This window comes from Dermacentor albipictus, chromosome 1, assembly GCF_038994185.2.
Source record: "Dermacentor albipictus isolate Rhodes 1998 colony chromosome 1, USDA_Dalb.pri_finalv2, whole genome shotgun sequence".
In the NCBI taxonomy this organism is placed as follows: domain Eukaryota; kingdom Metazoa; phylum Arthropoda; class Arachnida; order Ixodida; family Ixodidae; genus Dermacentor; species Dermacentor albipictus.
In genome coordinates, this window is record NC_091821.1 from 384469671 (window position 1) to 384488420 (window position 18750).

Sequence of the window (18750 nt, forward strand, 5' to 3'; positions counted from 1 at the left end):
CTATATATAGTCGATCTCTGGACCGTGCCAGAAACTTGGTGTCACGAAGACACGGACCGGAATTGTGACGTTTAAAGTGTTCTGCCAGATGGCCCTCCGCATGGTTATTTACGGCCCAATTGTGCTCATGCGCCCTTTCATTGAAACACCGTCCGGTTTGACCGATATAAACCTGTTGGAAACTTAGGGGTATCTCATATACGACATTACTTTTGCAAGCCGTGTACTGCGCTGCATGTTTCTTAGAGCATGGTTCGGGTTTTGTTTTTGTCATCACAGGGCATATCTTGGCCAATATACATGGTGCAGTTAAGAGAAGATTAGCATTGTGTCTTTGCGCCACCTTCTTGAGGTTGTGGGACACCCTGTGCCAACAAGGAATCACATGTAATCTCTTCCTATCAACTGGCTTTACATGGGCGTCGTACATCTTCCTCTTTTAGTCCACGTATTCGTAGCGCTCTTCAAACATGCAAAACCAACTCGCCCACATCAAGCTTCTGCTGCTTCAGACGTACACCACGCACGTGCGCGCACATGTGCTGTAGTGCAGCATACATCCTCATTCTTCTAGGCCCTCCGCGCAAGCGCCTTATTGAGATAATTGAATTTTTCAAAGTATATTGGGTCAGAAAATTCGTAAAATACGACTTACACACAAGTAGACGTGATATCCACGAACTGTAATTCGAATATACGAGAAAACACAATTCTCTTACGCGGAAACTCAAAGACAAAGCGTCTTTCCAGCTGTCGTTTGATGTCTCTCCGAGTGGCCGCCGCCGCTAGGTGGCGGTACTGTTTCTGGACAGTGTCACGGAAATGCGGTTGTTTGCTTTATATCAGAGGTACAATCAGGACTCAATGGAAACCAAAGGTCAGTGGGACGGCTCGCATTGGGCGCATCCCGACTGCTGTTTATGATGTACATGGTGAGGATGAAGAGGGAACTAGACGGAAGTAATATCTGGTTTAATCTCTCTATGCAAACAGGCGGGTACAGTAGTAGAGCAGCAGCTTCCAGGTTTATTTTATGCGGACAGCAGTGTGTTGCTAGCTAACAAGCGAATTGATTTGCAACGTCTGACTAATATCTGTGGACAGGAAGGCAAGAATTTAGGTTTGAAATTTGGTGTTACAAAATCAAGTGTTATGGTATTCAATTAAAACAGTGAACAGACAGTGGCTATAGAGGACCAGGAAATTCCTCGTATAAAAGAATATAAGTACCTTGGTATATGGATAAACGAAGGCAATAGATATATAGAAACACACGAAAAAACAATAACCGTTAAGGGGTAGAAAAATGCAGCCATAATAAAGCAGAGAGCTCTATGGGATACAAAAAACACGAGATGCTCCGAGGTATGACGTAATAGTCCTGCGGTAACCCGCAAGGTGGAGAGAAGTAATTATGAAGGGAAAATCAAACATCCACCCGTTGGCAGCAAATGCTACAAAGGAAACCCATACGGGTTCCTCGAAAGAAAAGCCTCGCAGTTGAAGAAAAATTCGTCTGGTCCGGGACTCGAACCCGGGACCACCGCCTTTCCGGGACAGCCGCTCTACCATCTGAGCTAACCAGGCGGCTAGCAGACAGCGGGGCGAAGTCGAATTTGCCAACAACTCGAAGCAAAGTTAACAGTTTGACGTAATAGTTCTGCGGTAACCCGCAAGGTCAATAGCATCAATAGCGGGCACTGTGTGTATGCGTACGTCACGCACGCGCGCACGTGTGCGAAAGGGCAGCGCACGTTCGCCCTCTGCCAAGCGCAAGTGCGTTATTAAACTAATCGAATTTCTCAAAGTAAATTGCCGAGTTTCGTAAAGTACCACTTACACACAAGATGGGGACATGACAGCTTGGGAATGTAATTTGATTATACGAGAAAACATAATTCTGTTACGCGGAATCTCATATACAAAGCCCTTTTACAGCTGCCGTTTGAGGACTGTCTGAGTGGCTGCGGCGACTAGGGGGCGGTAGAGTTCTTGGTTGGGCACAGAACAAGCCCACGAAAAATCCCGCGACCAACTAGAGGCTAACAGCTTCGCTGTGATTGCCAATTATAGTTGCTTGGGTGATGTCACGGTCTACTACTAAAAGGAGTTCACCAGCCGTGAACGAAGAATTCTCAGGGGATACCAATTAACGGCAGGCTTTGTAAACGTTTGCCACCAACTTAAGAGTGAAGGTTTAAGCATTTTGGCGTCTTGCAAACCAGCGCACAAAAACTACAAGTTCAGCGAACGGATAGACACGACAAAGCGCAACTCCTCGCCCGCGCCTATCCTTTCACTGTCTATGTATTGTTGTGCGCTGGTCTTCAAGAACGTTCGCACAAGTTTTAATTAGTCGCCATGCATGGACCACAGGTCACGGCCAGCAGAAGAAGCTCTGACGAGGCGAATTGCACAGTCCATGTCAAAAGTTCCGAAGCCAAAAGACGAGCGCTGTCGCCAAGACAAGTGCAGGAGCTCACGTAGCACTCTTCTAGTTCCGAAGTTTTCGTTTCACCTTTTGAAATCTGAAAGAACAAAACTTTTATTCGGTCTTCTATGTGTGACCAGAGCTTGGGCAGGCAAGCATTGGGCTCGAAACTTTTGAATTAGATTGCACCTTAGAACTTTTCTTTTGACTATTGTCAGTGACCTGCTTCTTTCCCACCTTGGAACCACTTGACCAATACTAATTTCTCTTTGTGCATGTCACCTTTCTCCGCCACGCAGGTAGTGACGCTTCGCAGTGAAGCATCCGTCAACGATGGCCGCTGGCACCGACTTAGTCTCCAGTTCGGCTCATCCCATGTAGAGCTCAGCGTCGACGGCAGTGCCGAATCTCTGCGGACGGGCCTTGGCCGCAACCAGTTCTTTGACTTGTCGGGTCCGCTCTTCCTGGGCGGCCTCGACGTGTCCGCGCAGTCGCGCGCCGTGCTGCAGCATGGCCTGCAATCGGAGACCTCGCTTCGCGGATGCCTGCGACACACGCGAGTCAACGACGCGCCCACCGGACTTCCAGACGCCCTCGTCACCAGAGGTCTCAAGCCCGACTGCGTCTGGGAGTTTCCGTGCCTTCAGGACCCGTGCGAGCCGGGTGCCCGCTGCGTCCAGGAGGGCACCGACGGCTTCAAGTGCCTCTGCGCCACCACCCCCGCCGCTTCCAATGGTGCAGTCGGTGGTGGCCGCGTCGACTGTGTTAGGACTAACTTCAGCGGTCCCTACAAGGTGTACGCGTCGTCGCTCGACCAGCTGCTCGCGTTGTCCCCGCTGCGTGTGGCCGAAGGTGGCAGCGACCTGGTCACCACCGAGCACATCCGGCTGCTTGTTGACCACCGTGACCTGGGTGTCAGCGACACTGGCGTGCTCTTCCATGTGATGGACGCGCCCAAGCACGGCGCGCTCGAGATCGAGGTGTGGCACCGTGGCACTCCCGACAATGTGTTCACGCTGGCCGACCTGTCGACGCACAAGGTCCGCTACACGCACGACGGCTCCGAGAACCACAGGGACTCGGCCGTCTTCGAGCTCGAGTTCCGCTCGCGCACATTCGACCTGCCTGCCGCGCTGAAGGAGCGCAAACGATTCGTGCTTCACGTGCTCGTGTCGCCGGTCAACGACGCTCCCAGGGTCAAGGTGCGTGCGTTGTATGCCCCGGTAACGCTTCTCCTCCCTCTCGTTCACTGTCGGGGTCGTTAGTGTCGGATGCGCGCTGAATGAATGTGAGCTTGCAAGGCCCCTTAATTGCCTCCGTCTCCCACCCTTCCCGGGTGATGCTATTTTGAGGAATCTGGTGCAGCCACCCATCCGCGCACATCAAGATGGAAAGGGGCACCCCCTCCTCTCTGTCGAGAAAACAGGGAGTATCGTTGTGTCGTCTTTTTTGACGCAAGGAGCCCGAAAGCACTGGGGTCACGATCGCTGCAAGATGTCAAACCGCAGTCGCTTGCAGTATGCGTCGTGCTGTTCAGAGCTCTGTATTTTGAGCTAAAACCATATGCTGAAGGCATAATACCAGCGAACCATGAACCATGCGCTGAAGACATAATATTCAGCAAGTAGCTTGGCTCGCAAGCATTACTGTTAGCATTACTGTCGGCTTCCGTCGCGCGCAGGACGTGGGAGGAGGGGAGGGAAGGGGGAGGGCGTTGCACTATGGCGGCAGGTGCGTATGGCGCGGCCGCGCGGGCCCTATATATCTCGAAAGCGATTTGCGATGTAGACAGAGTGCACCGAGTGCTGATAGCTTCGTGTGCTAGTATGTTTACATTTGCATATCATTTCTTTCTTCAGACCGCTTTTACTTTTTAGAACGCTATTCTTCAAAGAAAGTGATACCTATCATGGAAGAAATAAAAGGTTGGCCATTCGTTGAGAAATTAATGGTCGTATTTCTCTTTTTATAGTTGGCACCTAATTGTTAATATCACGGAAGCCAGTGGTGTGACATCAGGAATCACACAGTATTTCCCCGTAATGCGGCCATGTTAGTGCAGGAAAGATTCAGTAAGCGCTTCCAGGATTAGTCTGTGCTCGCTGTTGATATACGGTAGTCCTCCTGTAGTGAAAAGCGAATAATTATCGGCGAGCAAGCATGTGAAAATGCATGACGTCATGAGAGCTGGTGTGGGAAGGCAATGATTGCGTTGCCACCCGTTCTGTTTCTTCCTTTAATTATTTATGTATTTTGTTTTCTTTTTACCAAGCCTCTTACTGCGATTAGCCTGATCTACTCGGTGCTCCATGTCAAGCAAGCTGATCACTCTAGCTCAGCTTGATACTTTTTTTTCAGCATCCCTCTTAATGCCGGAAAAAAATAACTCGTTTTCTTTGATCTTGTCATAACGACAGTGTTGTACTGTTCTCCGCTCCAATTCCCACCTACGCAGATTGGCGAACTTCCTGGTCTCCATGGGAGCGTGATTTGGAGTTTCTACCAATGCAACACTTAGCAGTGCAGCCTTACGTTAAAAAACACGGCCGCGTATTTTTGGCGCACACTGTATTCGGACACGGGACGAATCCCATCTACGGGGCGACGTCGCCAGGCGTAACGGGGACACTGCAATGCACGCAGAGAGCCGATCCTTGTTATGGTGTCCGCTTCGTTTTCGCGATCCTTTTGAATAGGAAACGCGGAAGACCATTCACACGCGAACGTCTTCCGGAATGAGACATGTCACGCAACTCGGAGCGTAGTCATTACACCTTTTTGCGTATGCGCATCTATATGACTCGACGTGGGAGCTTCGAGTGGCATGACGGCTCAGGAACCGAAGGGCAAGCACGTGCACTTGCGAGTTTCCAGCCGCGTCATGCACTGCATGCGTTATGTGGTGGTGAGGCTGGGGAGAAGCGTAAATTGACGTTGAAATCAATGTCGGCGGGAGAATGATGGTGGTGCTACCTACAGGCAGCTCGAGCGTCGCAAAGACAAACCGGATATCGCTCCGCCCGAGCGTCTCACGTTGCCCTTTGTGGAGCAAATACGCAACAAAATTCCCCGTGGCGTAATAAGCATGTCGCTTATCGGTAACGCTATGGAGAGTGATGAACATGGCAGCGAGACGGAGGAAGGCTGGAATAGGCCTCCACTCCACCAAATCCAGTCTTACTACATCAAACGACTGGTAACTATTAGCATGTACGGCTGTACGTCAGCACTCGCTGGACAAATCGCTCTTTCTAAGAAACAGTGGTCGGAGATGAAATGCCTCCCTTCTGAAAATCCAATGTCCCTGCGAAAAGGCCCTCCAATGTCGCACACGGAAGTACTCTACGCATTTCAAGACTTCCTCGTTTCGACAAGGTGTGGGCAGTCTAGCAAGTAACATTTCATGTCACCGCGATGGTGACAAAGCAAAAATACTGGTGATGTTGACAGTCCTACCTTGTATATAGCCAAGCGGAGTACAATGTGGCCGGGAGGCGTTGGATCGGCTGAGCCACTTGACCACACAGGGCTGGTAAATGGAGAACACAAATATCAAGAGTGTCTCGCAATAGACGTTCTCAAAAACCGCCGAATGTCTTGTCGAACTCTTGTCGCTGACCATTATATGAGCGCGTAACGCGCAAAACTGTTAGAAGGCTTCGTTTCCAGGCACGCCGCGTTGTTGCTGCCTTTACTGTATAGGTTATTGTTGTGATGACCCAAGATGACATATTCTGCTGACGTAAGTCATACTCCATGTATTCATGCATGATGGGCGGATGGTGTTATGAGAAATTGAGCTGTGTGCCACACATGTACGGTACTGGTTTTACTGAAGTGGATGTGAGGTGGTTTGAAGTGGCGACCTACTTATTTTAACTATAGTCCCGCCGTTACTACATCTGCGTGTTACTGTAGGAGCCTAGCAACAAATGTGACATTAAGTCACCAACCTTATGTTAGTAAGTTTGTATTCCTTTTTTTTCTTATTTACTGTGGAGCTACTTGACAAAGGTGTACGTAAATCCAGCCAGTGTAAATGTGGGCAGGTATGAAGAACGCCACCTCCGTCAACTGCCTCTCGCCACCCCGAAGCCAAGGCTAGGAAGAAGGCCCCAGCCATCGTAATGCAGATGATGTCCTCAGTAAATGACACAAACCCGCAGTGTGGGGCGAAGAATCAGTTATTAGTAGGAAAAGAGAAAAGATTGATAAAAACAAGGAAAAATACTGATCATAATTGAAGCCATGCCAACAGCGTTCCTTCTTATCATTCACTGTTACCCACCGATGCCACCAGTGCTGTCCACTCTTACATCTCGTGGCGCTGAGCTTCCACGTGACTCCTGCTCATGCTGTGGATTTGGTACGAAAATTATTGTTCTGCTTGCTGCGCTATACTGTTTATACGAATGACAAAAAGAGACAGACACACGTGTGACATGTGTGTCTTTTTTGTCCTTAGTATAGAAAGTATAGCGCAGCAAGAAGAACGATGCCATACCAACTAGCCCCAGTCGCAGCTTTATTGAACGAAAATAAAGTCAACTTAGCGTTATTTGTTGACAGAAATGTAAACGACGATTGTTACAAAGATTGCGCCATTCCATTATTTTGTTCGCCAAAGTGGTGGCAGATGGTCACACCCTTGAACAAAACCAACACGAACGTATGGGCTAGAGCTTCGTAGGAAGGCACACTCAGTTGTGGCGCTACTTTGAAACAAAAACTTTACTCCGCGTGCACTTTTGTTCAGTGCAAGAAAAAAGAAACCACACAAATGGAAGGAGGGCTTACTCTCATGCTCACCTTCCAAAGTAAGTACGCAGCTCCGCCCGTATGATCCATGTTTTCTCTTTATGTACTCATAACTCCGAAGACATACTCCGAAGACATAAATGACCGCAGGAACGCGAAGAAAAGACTATGTGTCTTGCTCTTCCTACTTGTTACGTAATGGCGTACACCCTGTACATATGAGAGCACGCTCCCAGGGCTATATCAGCTGCCGCATACTCCAAGAGCCCTTTCGCACGGGAACTTAATCGCTCCTCATAAACCAAACGAGGCAGCTCTAAGCGGTCCTTCCGAGCTCGCGCACCGCTACCGCATCCGCAGAACGGCTAATGCGATAGGAACCGAGCAGCGGGAAGCAATACAACGTCTCGGGAAACAGCGTTTTCTCCTTCCGCCTTTTCTTGCTTAATCCACCAAATTGAATCGGCCACAATTCAACGCTTCACTTATTCAGCTCCGAGCTAATAAAGGTGAAACCGTTTGCTGGGGAGTAACGTGCTTCGCACGGCGGCGTTCTCCCCCATGGCTGCCTTTGCGAGCGAGGAAAGGGGACACGAGGCAGGCTTCGCTGTTGCGCAACGACGAATCAGGGCTCGGGCAGTCTCGGTGGGAATGAGTGTGCCGTTCGGAATGATTCGATACAGACAACCACTCTCCTCCTACGCCGGCGCACACAGACATATGCGCGCACGCACACGTACTACGAACAACATACGCACGCACGGCCAGCCATGCGCTCGCACACTTTCCAGCAGCAGATTGATATGGGCGCAACGGAGCGGGAAGGGAAAGCGGCTCCCTTCATGGCCCATTGCCGAACTATGTCATTAATGGGCCCCGAGCTCTGCGAGTGGTGGGGCTATTCTGATGCTCACGTTACAGGCGAGGCCCCCAAGTTGGGGAATGTTCTGCTTGATTCAAGAAGTACACGCGCGAGAACGATACAGGAGTGTCTGAAGTCCTTAACCGTGTCTGGTGTCGAGCATCACCGTATTGACACGTGTACTTGTTTTTCGGGTGACCGCGTTTCGCCGCCTAACAAATGTTATCGCTCTGCGCGGGAGGCGCCTGTATGTATCAGAAGTTTCTCGAATATTGGCGATGGTTCTATCCGCTGTCTGTTGTCACCGAACTTTGCGTAATCTGATTGCGTGAATGCGAGACGGGAATTGGGTAATACTTTCTGCAAGACACGTGGGCACCAGCGAATACCCTGGAACCTTTCATGATTCATGTATAAAGGACGGCGCACTTGACCCGCTGATCAGATTTTCGACGATCGCCGACTGTGCTCGCCGCTATAGTTGTTCTTTGAGAGTAGCCTGTTTTGAGGGCATACGTTCGCCCACTAAAATGCTAGTTTCATCGTTCACAGTTTTGCTGCTTTCTTCACCGTCACTTCTATAGTCGGATACAACTCAAGTCTGCAGTGAAGCCCCGCCCACGACTTCATAACCGCCAGCCACTATTCCTCCGCGAGACTGCAAATATGTCATACTTCAAACCTTCCTTGTTACCTAAATAAGGCAGCAACGACAAAAATAAAATTATAAGTGCGTAATTTTGTACATTTTGGTTAGTATATTATAGTGAAACGGTGAAAGCCTAATTGTTTATTGAACTGAAATAAAACGCTTGCTTCGCTGCAACTATTTATTGTCAAGTTTCACTTCAGTTGGCAGTGAAGTTTCATGGGTAAAAAGGGGTCAGCAGTGAAATGAACTGTACCGCAGACTTTTGACGAGTGATATGCTCAGACTCCATACACTTTGTCCATGTCTGTTGCAGACCTCATCGCTTCCGCCGGTGAAAAGACTCTGCAAGAACGGCAGACGTTCCGGAGGTGTCAATTACGACGCCATTTTGAAATGGTCTGTTGTGTATAGGGGGCGCTGTCGATTATATCAAGTGTATATAAGCGATTGCCATCAGAATAAAGGCAGTTCCGTGGTTCCCCGTCAATGCATAGTCTTGTCTTATCAGTTGGCGCTTCGCGTCACAGCATGGTCGCATGACGACGATTTTGTTTGCGTCTGTGATTGGCTGGCGAAATAACAACCCCACGCGGTCCGTGTACCTTGGTTGCCAACTGCTTTTTTTTTTAGTTGTATCCTACTATAGTGACAATATACAGGGTGTCCCAGCTAACTTTAGAGAGAGATTAAATATATGCAAATGTCACGTAGCTGGACAGAACAAAGGTAATGTTGTGTCCCGTCGCTTGGAGATACTCAAACTATATCTTTTTCATCTTGCCTAATTAGATAATTAGTCTTGATTAATTAATTAATTTCCCGAATATTATATTTAAAGTGTCAATGAGAAAATTGTAGAGCGACATGAAAAACTCCCGATACAGCTTCATGTTTCTAAATACCTGCTACATAAAAGTGTTTTTCCGAGCGTGAAAGAAGCCCGCAAACGCACGCAATATTGTCACGTGGCTGGCCGCTTGAGGCACTTTGCATGTATTCGTGGGCTTCTTTCACGCTCGGAAAAACACTTTTATGTAGCACGTATTGAGGAAAAGAAATCTGTTTTGGGAGTTTTTCATCTCGCTCCACCATTTTCTCATTGACGCTTCTCATCCAACTATAATATTTGAGATGTTGATTAATTAATTAACGCTAATTATCAAATTAGCCATAATGAAAAATAATATAGCTTGATTATCTCCAAGCAACGGAAAACAACATTATCTTTGTTCTCTCCAGCTACGTGGCATTCGCATGTTTTTAAGCTCTGGCTAAAGTTAGCTGGGACACCATCTATAGCATTGTTCGATATACAAACCCGCCGTGGTTGCTTGGTGGCTTTGGCTTTACTTTGCTAAGCATGAAGTCGCGGGATCGAATGCTGGCACGGTGGCCGCATTTCGATGGGGGCGAAATGTAGAAACGCCCTTGTTCCATGCATTGGGCGGACGTTAAAGAACACCAGGTAATCAACATTAATCCTGAGTTCCCCTACTACGGCGTGCTTCATAATCGGGTCATCTTTTTGGCACTTGAAGCCCCAGAAACTATTATATGAAGCGGTATGAGCCTTCGAATAGAAGATGAAGAAGCGCGAGAACCGGGAGACAGGAGAAGAGAAGAAGAAAGGGGGAATAAAAATGTAGACAAGATGGACGCCAGTTCCACAGCAATGCTTTACGTCTACTGTGTCCTTTAAATAGGAACGCTACATTATTTTGGCGCAGCCGACAGCGAACTCCAACATGTGGGTGAGATTTTTCCTTGAGAAGACCTCCGCGGACAAGATCATCTTTTCGAGATACCAAGCTGAAGATGAACCAGCGGTGGAACTACCTCGCGAACTCAACTCGGCAGAACTCATGAACCTGGTTTTAGAGAAGGCTTCCATGGACCCTGATGAACTACGTCGGAAGGGTGCTGTGAACGTGAACTTGCCTCTGGTGATCTTCGACGAATTAGTTCTTCAACCGATGCGTCGACAGGACTCTGGATCACAGTCGTCGACGGAAGAGGTGAGCATCGTTTTGAAAGCACTTCGGCTACAACAAGAACAGATTTCGCAACAAAACCAGCTGGTGACATCGCTTATAAGCTCTTTAAACGCTGAGAAGCCAGTGACTAAATTTGTAGAACCCGATGCATTCGACGGCATGTCATCAAGTCCAGAAGGTTGGCTTGAATTCTATGACTATGCTGCTGGGAAGAACAACTGGCACTCTAATGAGGACAAGATTACTAACATGCGTAGTTACTTAAGCGGTGTTGCACGGAAGTGGTATGATTTGCACGTTATTGAAGAGGCTGGCAACTCTTGGAATCAGTGGAAAGAAAAATTCTTGACGACATTCCGAAGCAACCCAGTGCAAAGGTGGGACGCCGCGCTTAATTTCAAATTCAAGCAAGGCTCCCTCGTCGAGTATTTCTTTGACAAATGCCGCCTTTTAAAGCTGGCCGAGCCTCTGCTTCCTCCATCTGCCGTAGTAGCACTAATAATGCACGGACTGCACGCGCAAGTCCTGAAGCAAGTGCAAATACGGTCACCTAAAACTATGGACGGGCTCCTGGAGTGCCTTCACGACATATCATTTACTTCAGAAGAAAATATAAACGCTAGCTCAAGCGGTCGCTTCACACGGTCCGGCGCGGATTGGTCAAGCCGTAATCAGCGAGAACCGCGCCGCCTTGCAGGCGGCACAGAGAACTTGGGTTGGCGCGCTCCCAGAGGTCGGGTGCATAACGTCGACAGCGACCCCGTTCCCCTCCTTTCGGACGCTGAAGAGGCTCCGACGACAACAAAACTGATAAACAAGGGTGATCAGTCCGACCCGATGACCACAACTGAGACTGTTTATTTAACTTGCTCTAGCCTACTTCATATCCCTGTCAAAGTGGGAAACAGACATATGATGGCTTTGGTTGACAGCGGTGCCTCTGTGTCTATAATTAATGCCAAGCTGGTAGATGCAAGTCACCTGCATAGTGGAAGAGTACTACGGGTACAAGGCTACGACGGAAAAGTGACAATGCATAATCAATGGGCCTCAGTAAACATCGAGTTCCAAGGTCATCAAATAGAGAGTGAAGTACTGGTGATTGAGGGGGTGACGTATGACTTTCTGCTATCCAGACCAGATATAAAGAAACTAAAAATCAACGTTTACTGGGACGATGCTGTTTTAGTGGAAGGACTATCAAGGCAAGAGACACAGCCTGATAGAAAAGATAACCTGCGAGTTGTCAAGTGCGCGAGGGATATTGCAACGACCTATCCTGAACTGGTATGCATAGGAAGCTACCCACCAGCGATGACGTCACACAAGGTGCCTTTCGAACTAACCGACAAGACTGTCATCCGAAAATCGCCTTATAACATGTCAAGAGAGCGCAAGATTTGGTTGAAGAAGGAATTGCAGGAGATGCTAGACGCGAATATAATCCGGCCTTCGGTGTCACCCTTCGCCTCTCCCATAACTATTGCGCCGAAAGAAGATGGAACTTTCAGACTGTGCACAGATTACAGGGTTCTCAACCGCCAGACAGAGCTTATACCATTTCCCATGCCGAAGATAGACACGATTATAGATGAGACAGGTGGTTGCTGATGTTTTTCACGTATTGACTTGTGCAAAGGTTTCTGGCAGATCCCGCTAACCGAAGAAACAAAAATGTACACTGCTTTTATCACGCCCTTCGACCTGTACGAGTATAACCGGCTTCCTTTCGGCTGGAAAAACTCACCAGCATGGTTCCAGAAGATAATGAACGAAGTCCTGAAGCCTTTCCTAGGTGTCTTTTGTAACGTGTACATCGACGATATTATCGTCTTCTCTAAAACAGAGGCAGAGCATCAGGAACACCTGTCCCAGGTATTAAATGCCTTGAGCTTGGCACACCTCAAGGTTAATTTTAAGAAAAGTGCGTTCTTTCAAAGAAAAGTTGTGTTTCTTGGAAGAGTCTTTGATGGGACTACCAAAAGCACGAAACAAGAGTCCGTTGAGAGGATATCCCAACTGGTAAAACCATATGACGTCCACTCATTGCGTGTGTTTTTGGGATTAGCAGGACATTTCAGACCTTTCATAAAAGACTTTGCCATAAAAACAAGATGCCTCACGCGCCTAACGCAGAAAGCAGTTCCATTTGAGTGGGATGAGGAATGTGAGAGAGTCTACCGTGATCTGGTGCACAGAATCTCTGCTGACCCTATTCTACGCATACCAGATTTCACCTTACCCTTTGAACTGAATACCGACGCCTCACATTATGGAACAGGTGCAGTCTTGTACCAGAAATGTCCAGAAGCATCCGGCCGAGAAAAGCGACACGTAGTAGGCTACTACAGCTACACCCTCAAGCCACCTGAAGTCAACTACACCACTACTGAAAAGGAAGCGCTTGCAGTCCTTAAAGCAATTCAGTACTTCCGTACGTACCTAGAAGGTGCGAAGTTTACTTTGTTCACCGATCACCAGGCCCTCACTCATCTCTTGAATATGACTCAACCTAAGGGACGTATCGCCAGATGGGTGAACTATTTGCAGCAATTTGATTTCACCATCTCCCACAGACCTGGACCCCTTTTGACTGATGCAGATGCATTGTCTAGACTGATGATACAGGCCGAACAATCTGAAGAAATCAATGAAGTAAAATTGTGGGAAGGCACTGAACAATTGATGTTTATGGAAGGTCGCTATCAAGTCCCGCCAACGCTGATTTCAAAGGTTCTTTATTTGTACCACGATAGCCCAGAATCTGGAGGACACGACGGATTTTGGCGCACCTACAACAAGCTAGTCAAGAGATTTACGTGGCCTCACATGAAAGAAGACGTCAAGCAATACGTTCGTTCATGCCACCTTTGTCAGGTCAACAAAGTGAAATATAAGCAGCCTACGGACGCCATGATAATACCTTGCCACTCGAACGTGCCTTTTGAAGTTATACACCTTGATTTTGCCGAGCTGAATAAGAAACGAGAAGGAGTCCGAAAAACGCAAGCTTTTCTTCTGGCCATAGATGAATGCACCAGGATGGTCGCGGCACGGGCAGGAAAAGAAGATGCGAATAGTGTCATCGCCCTTCTCGAACGGGAAATGTTTAGGACAACCAGGACGATTGTATGTGACAACGGTCCAGCGTTCAAGAGTGAAAAGCTTGCAAGATGGGCTCGAGACCATAATATATCAATCAAATTCTGTGCGCCATACCATCCCGCAGCGAATGGGCTTGCAGAGCGTGCTATACGAGATGTAAAACAATACATCAGGATGTACGATAGTTTCCCTGGTGGTTGGAAATGCTCTTTAGAAGCAGCTGTACGACATCACAATCGCTCCTACACCAGTGGCTTGGGATGTAGCCCGCAGTTCGCGTCTTCAGGAGAGACCCCTATTCTTCAGGCGGACCGTGAATTGGGGCTGTTAGAAAATCTCAAGATCGTCGAGGAGAGGAAACAAAAATCGCAGGAGGAGAGGTACCGTAAACGAATGAAACAAAATTTTGACAAGAGACATTGCGTAGATATCCCAGACATTCAAGTTACCGACCTCATTCTAGTTAGGAAAGGAGTAAGAGAATCCAGTGCCAAATTTTATGGTCCTTACTCTGTGACAAAGACAGCCACTCAGAAAGGAATATTGAAGACTGTGTGGTACATTGGTGAACGGGGCACAGTTGAATGTGCTTCGATTGGAAACGTTTTCAAGTATTACCCCAGGAGGGGTTAGCAAAAGAAACCTGGAAGGGTGAAGCGGTATGAGCCTTCGAATAGAAGATGAAGAAGCGCGAGAACCGGGAGACAGGAGAAGAGAAGAAGAAAGGGGGAATAAAAATGTAGACAAGATGGACGCCAGTTCCACAGCAATGCTTTACGTCTACTGTGTCCTTTAAATAGGAACGCTACATTATATTATCGATATACAGGCGCGCGGGTCCGTGAGATGATAAGTGCGGCAGTTGACACGAAAAGAGGCGCAGAGGAAGTTCAGCGAGGAAGGGGAAGCGCAATGAGGTCCCGAAAGTTCTGCAGCTCATGCGAGACGACCATTGCTATCGCGTAACGAAACCAAAGCGACGTTTAAATGCTTGTTAAATACGATACGTCGAAAACTATTCCAGTTCTCGTGGCGTCTATCGCAGGTGTCATCTTCATCACATTTTATCATCTGAAACAAAATGAGAAACCGAGCGACTTGGAGCATATTCATTGATTGCGGCAGTGCGCAGAAAACAACACATGTAGAAAGAAAATGAAATGGATATGTTTATCGTTATCGTGCTTCCTTGCCAACCCCCTTCCCCCGAATGAAGGCATGATAAAAGGAAATAGCGTTTCTCCTTATGCAGGATTCAGTTCCGGAGTGTGTGACGTATGATATCTCTTACCGTCGTCGTGCTGGCATTGTCATCACCGTCGTTGTCATTCTCACTTTGCTTTTCGGGCCAACTAATACTCTTCTTGCGCGACTTCATTCCCCTCTAACAGCCATCGGAAGTTTGTTTTTATTTCGTTTATCAGGAGACAGTGGAAATTTTCCTGGCAATCCAAGGTACACTGCTCACGCAATGGCCACCGAAAGTGAAGCCGAAGTCGTCATCTTATCGCCGGAAGTTGGGACATAACTTTGTGATTAACATTTCTTTTTATTTGATTACCCTATTGCAGAGCCGAGCAATAGTAAGGGTTGTCCCGTTTAACAGGCAGTGCTGCTTACCTTATTCTGATTTGCCTTTTACCGATATTCTACTATATCTGCTATATTCTGAACTTGGTTAGTGGCCCCGAAGACGTCACATTGACAGCACGATAGCGCTACTTCCGTATTGATTGTCTGTGTCCACTGGAAACTGTGGAGAGAGACGGAGAGGGGTAAAAACGTTTATTGAACAAATAGGAACGTGGGCCAGAGGCTTCATCTTCTTCTTGCTACCTGGGTGACGTCAGTGGAAGGAAACGTCCATCCAGGGTCCCTGTCCCCATAGCCACCTCGATAGCTTGCCAGACCAGTCGGCAATGCTCCTGTAGTGACGAGCTGACCATCACGGTTTTCCAGTGTTCAGGTGTCGGGTAGAGCATGGAAAAGGGGGCGGGGAGGGGGGGGGGGCTTGCTGGAGTATTTCCAGGTGACCTCACACAGTACAGCGTGGGCCTCGCATTGGGAACATTTGTAAGGGTGTATAGATAGGTAGATACAGTATCGTGATACAGGCTAAGATGGAAGAGGTCAGTGCCGCATGCCGATGCACCGCGGCGCCGCGGTAGCTGAATTGGTAAAGCATCGCACACATAATGCGAAGGTTGTGGAATCGTTCCCCAGCTGCGACAAGTCGTTTCTTCATCCACTTTCATTTCCATTAATTTCTCGTTTCTTTATTCCATTTATTAAGCACAAGTAACTTCCCCTGTGCTGTCCTTGGTGCCAGTGTTTGTTGGCTTCTTATGATATCGGCAAAGATGGAATACATTGCATTCTAAGGGAGCGAAATACCACAACAAGTTTCGAGAACATACTTGCACCATAACAGCCTAAATACCGGAAAACGCATTGAACTTCGCCGATGTCGCACTTACGTGCCAGCGTTGGCGTTTCGGGTGCGAAATTCGAAAAATGGGAGTTCGGCCTTTATTTTTCTCTTACAGCAATCAACCTAATACCGTGAAATTAACGAAAATAGAATTTAAAAAATATATATATATTTATCGGTGTAAACCGATTCAGTGTGTCTCTTCAATATCTGCTCGACGTTCGCTGTCTCACCTGCGGGTATTTCGTGTGCGCCGTGTGCAGGTGTCCCCGGGCAAGCAACTACGGCTCGCCAAAGGCACGCGCAAGGTGCTCTCACCCGACCTGCTGCACGCCGACGACGAGGACACCCAGCCGTCGCAGCTGGTCTACACGGTGCTAAGCCTCGGAGACGGCGACAAGGACGGCTTCATGGAGCACGCCGAAAGGCCCGGCGAACCGCTCAGGACCTTCACACAGGTATATACGGCTCGCGCTATAAGGTAACCGGGAACGTTTCACTAACACACCGCATTTTTAGTCGTTTTCACCAGCTCATCTTATGTTCACTGCAGGATGACGGCCTCTGCCATCGATCTCCAACTACCAGTCTCGCATCATCTAACTCCACCCTTTGCCTGCATATTTCTTAATTTTATCGCCAACTACGCCTGCGCTACCCTTCCGCTGGCATGTATTCTGAAACTGACTAGTAGACCACCAGTTATATGGTATACGCGTTACGTCGGCTTCCCAAATCTTAATCTGAGCTAGCGTATCAGATACCTTTGTTTGGCTACCTAGTCACATTTCTCTGTACACGTCCTTTTACATATTTTGCCATTTATTACGCCTGATAATCAGTTATATAACGCAGCTCCTAAGCTTGGAGCTTAACAGGTTCGTTGCCTCTGTTTGTAAAGGCTTTCCTTTCCACCAATCATAACAAACACGCTTGATCTTAATACGGGATGGCAGGAGGGCAAGCCTAATACAACACCTGCAACGGCTGCCTTCTACGCCTAGCACGAGGCGACATTTTAGTCTTTCTCTTTCAAAATTGAGAGCCAACTGTGACGATGCTTTCCTCCACGTTGTGGCGGTGGTGTGCCTGCTGTTCTTGGCGTATCGCGTGCCTTCGACAGTTGAGATGGCCAATGAATCGATGTGCTAGAGTACTAGATTTCCTTGTACTTAAGTATTATGTTTCTGACATGTGAAATTATAAGCAACGTGTCCTTTACATCAAACGCACGTATTATGTGTCGTTTCTCGCGGATATGATAAAGACGTTGTTTCATTTATTCATTTTCTTTAGCTACGCAGAAGTGTTGTCGAGTAAAGTATACCATGCCGGTGGACAGTTCATTACATCTAAGTCTGGCGGAAAATCGCATCTAGAGCCTTTTTTGTGGCAAGCGCGTTAAAGAGAGAGAGGAGGGGGGGGGACTTTAATGTCAGAAATGTGGATAGGTCTGCCTTACTGAAGTGCCTCTAGCCTGGCACTCCATGCTGACGAAAGGGCTGGAGGGAACAAGAGATATGGGATGTCAAGAGGAAGGAGGGCGGTAGGGTGAAGATTATGATAGCTGCACAGTGCGCTGTTTATGTGCATAGCGTACGTGCACGATTCGTGTTACGTGGATCTTCGTGAGTGGAGGTCGAGGCTACTGCAGCATAGGATTATACACTAGCCGAACGCGTACGTATAGAACAGTGGTGGCAACCTAAGAAAATAACATTATGCGGTTTCTTCTGGAGGACAATGCATTAAAAGCGATAGCAATGCTTAGCATTGTGCTGAAGCTTCTCAAGCGGTATTCTAAGAAAACGTGGTGGCGACATGTTGAAAGGATACAGCACGCGAAGTGACTCCTGCTGAATAGCAGGAACATTTTAAAATAGTTAAGACAATTCCGACCATTAGGAGTGGTCAATTAGTGTCAGCGGTTTGGCACCAGTCAGAATTCCTCGAATAACTGGCAGCTTAGACGCCTCACAGTGCTGTGGAGATGAGGAGCATCGTCAGTGGCATTGGAGGCGTTACACCTCAGTGGTGTACGCAATGAAACAGATGGGAAACCATCAGCGTTTGTAGCTTGAAGTGTACCGTACGTGTGCACCGTACATGTGAAGTGTACCACGCGGGGAAGTTCGCATCACGGTGCAGTGGGCACTCAGCTTCACAGCAAGAACACCACTGTTCGCGCGCACAACGCTCAAGCGAGCAGCAGAAGGCAGAACGCTGCCCTGGTTCCTGTGCAGAGCCGAGTGAGCAGAGCGTGACGGTGTGTCGTCCGGTCGGCTTCCTCGTTTTTGCAGCCGCACGGACTGCGTGTCTCTCGCGTTTATGGAGACGATGGTGCAAGCATTTGTCGCGCTTGCACCGTCAATACCGGGACAGCACGCTGGCGGCAGCACCGATGGCACGACATTGATGACCCTATAACCATGGCACGACAATGTACCAATAAGAGGTGGTGTCCAAATCCATGCCTCGTAGGATGGCGTCCTCTGGATTTAAAATGTGGATCCTAAA

The 18750-nt window shown here is 48.1% G+C and overlaps 1 protein-coding gene and 1 non-coding gene across 2 annotated transcripts in view; one reads left to right on the top strand and one right to left on the bottom strand.

The window, feature by feature from the left end:
- LOC135902426 (chondroitin sulfate proteoglycan 4-like) overlaps positions 1–18750 on the top strand; it is a 154154-nt gene that overhangs the window by 106852 nt on the left and 28552 nt on the right. The window contains exons 4-5 of the mRNA XM_065432474.2: positions 2731–3633; positions 16497–16691. Coding sequence (XP_065288546.1) covers positions 2731–3633; positions 16497–16691 — 1098 coding nt within the window. The remainder of the gene's footprint in view (positions 1–2730; positions 3634–16496; positions 16692–18750) is intronic.
- TRNAS-GGA (transfer RNA serine (anticodon GGA)) lies at positions 1514–1587 on the bottom strand. The gene has a single exon. It is a non-coding gene; the product is annotated as a tRNA-Ser (tRNA).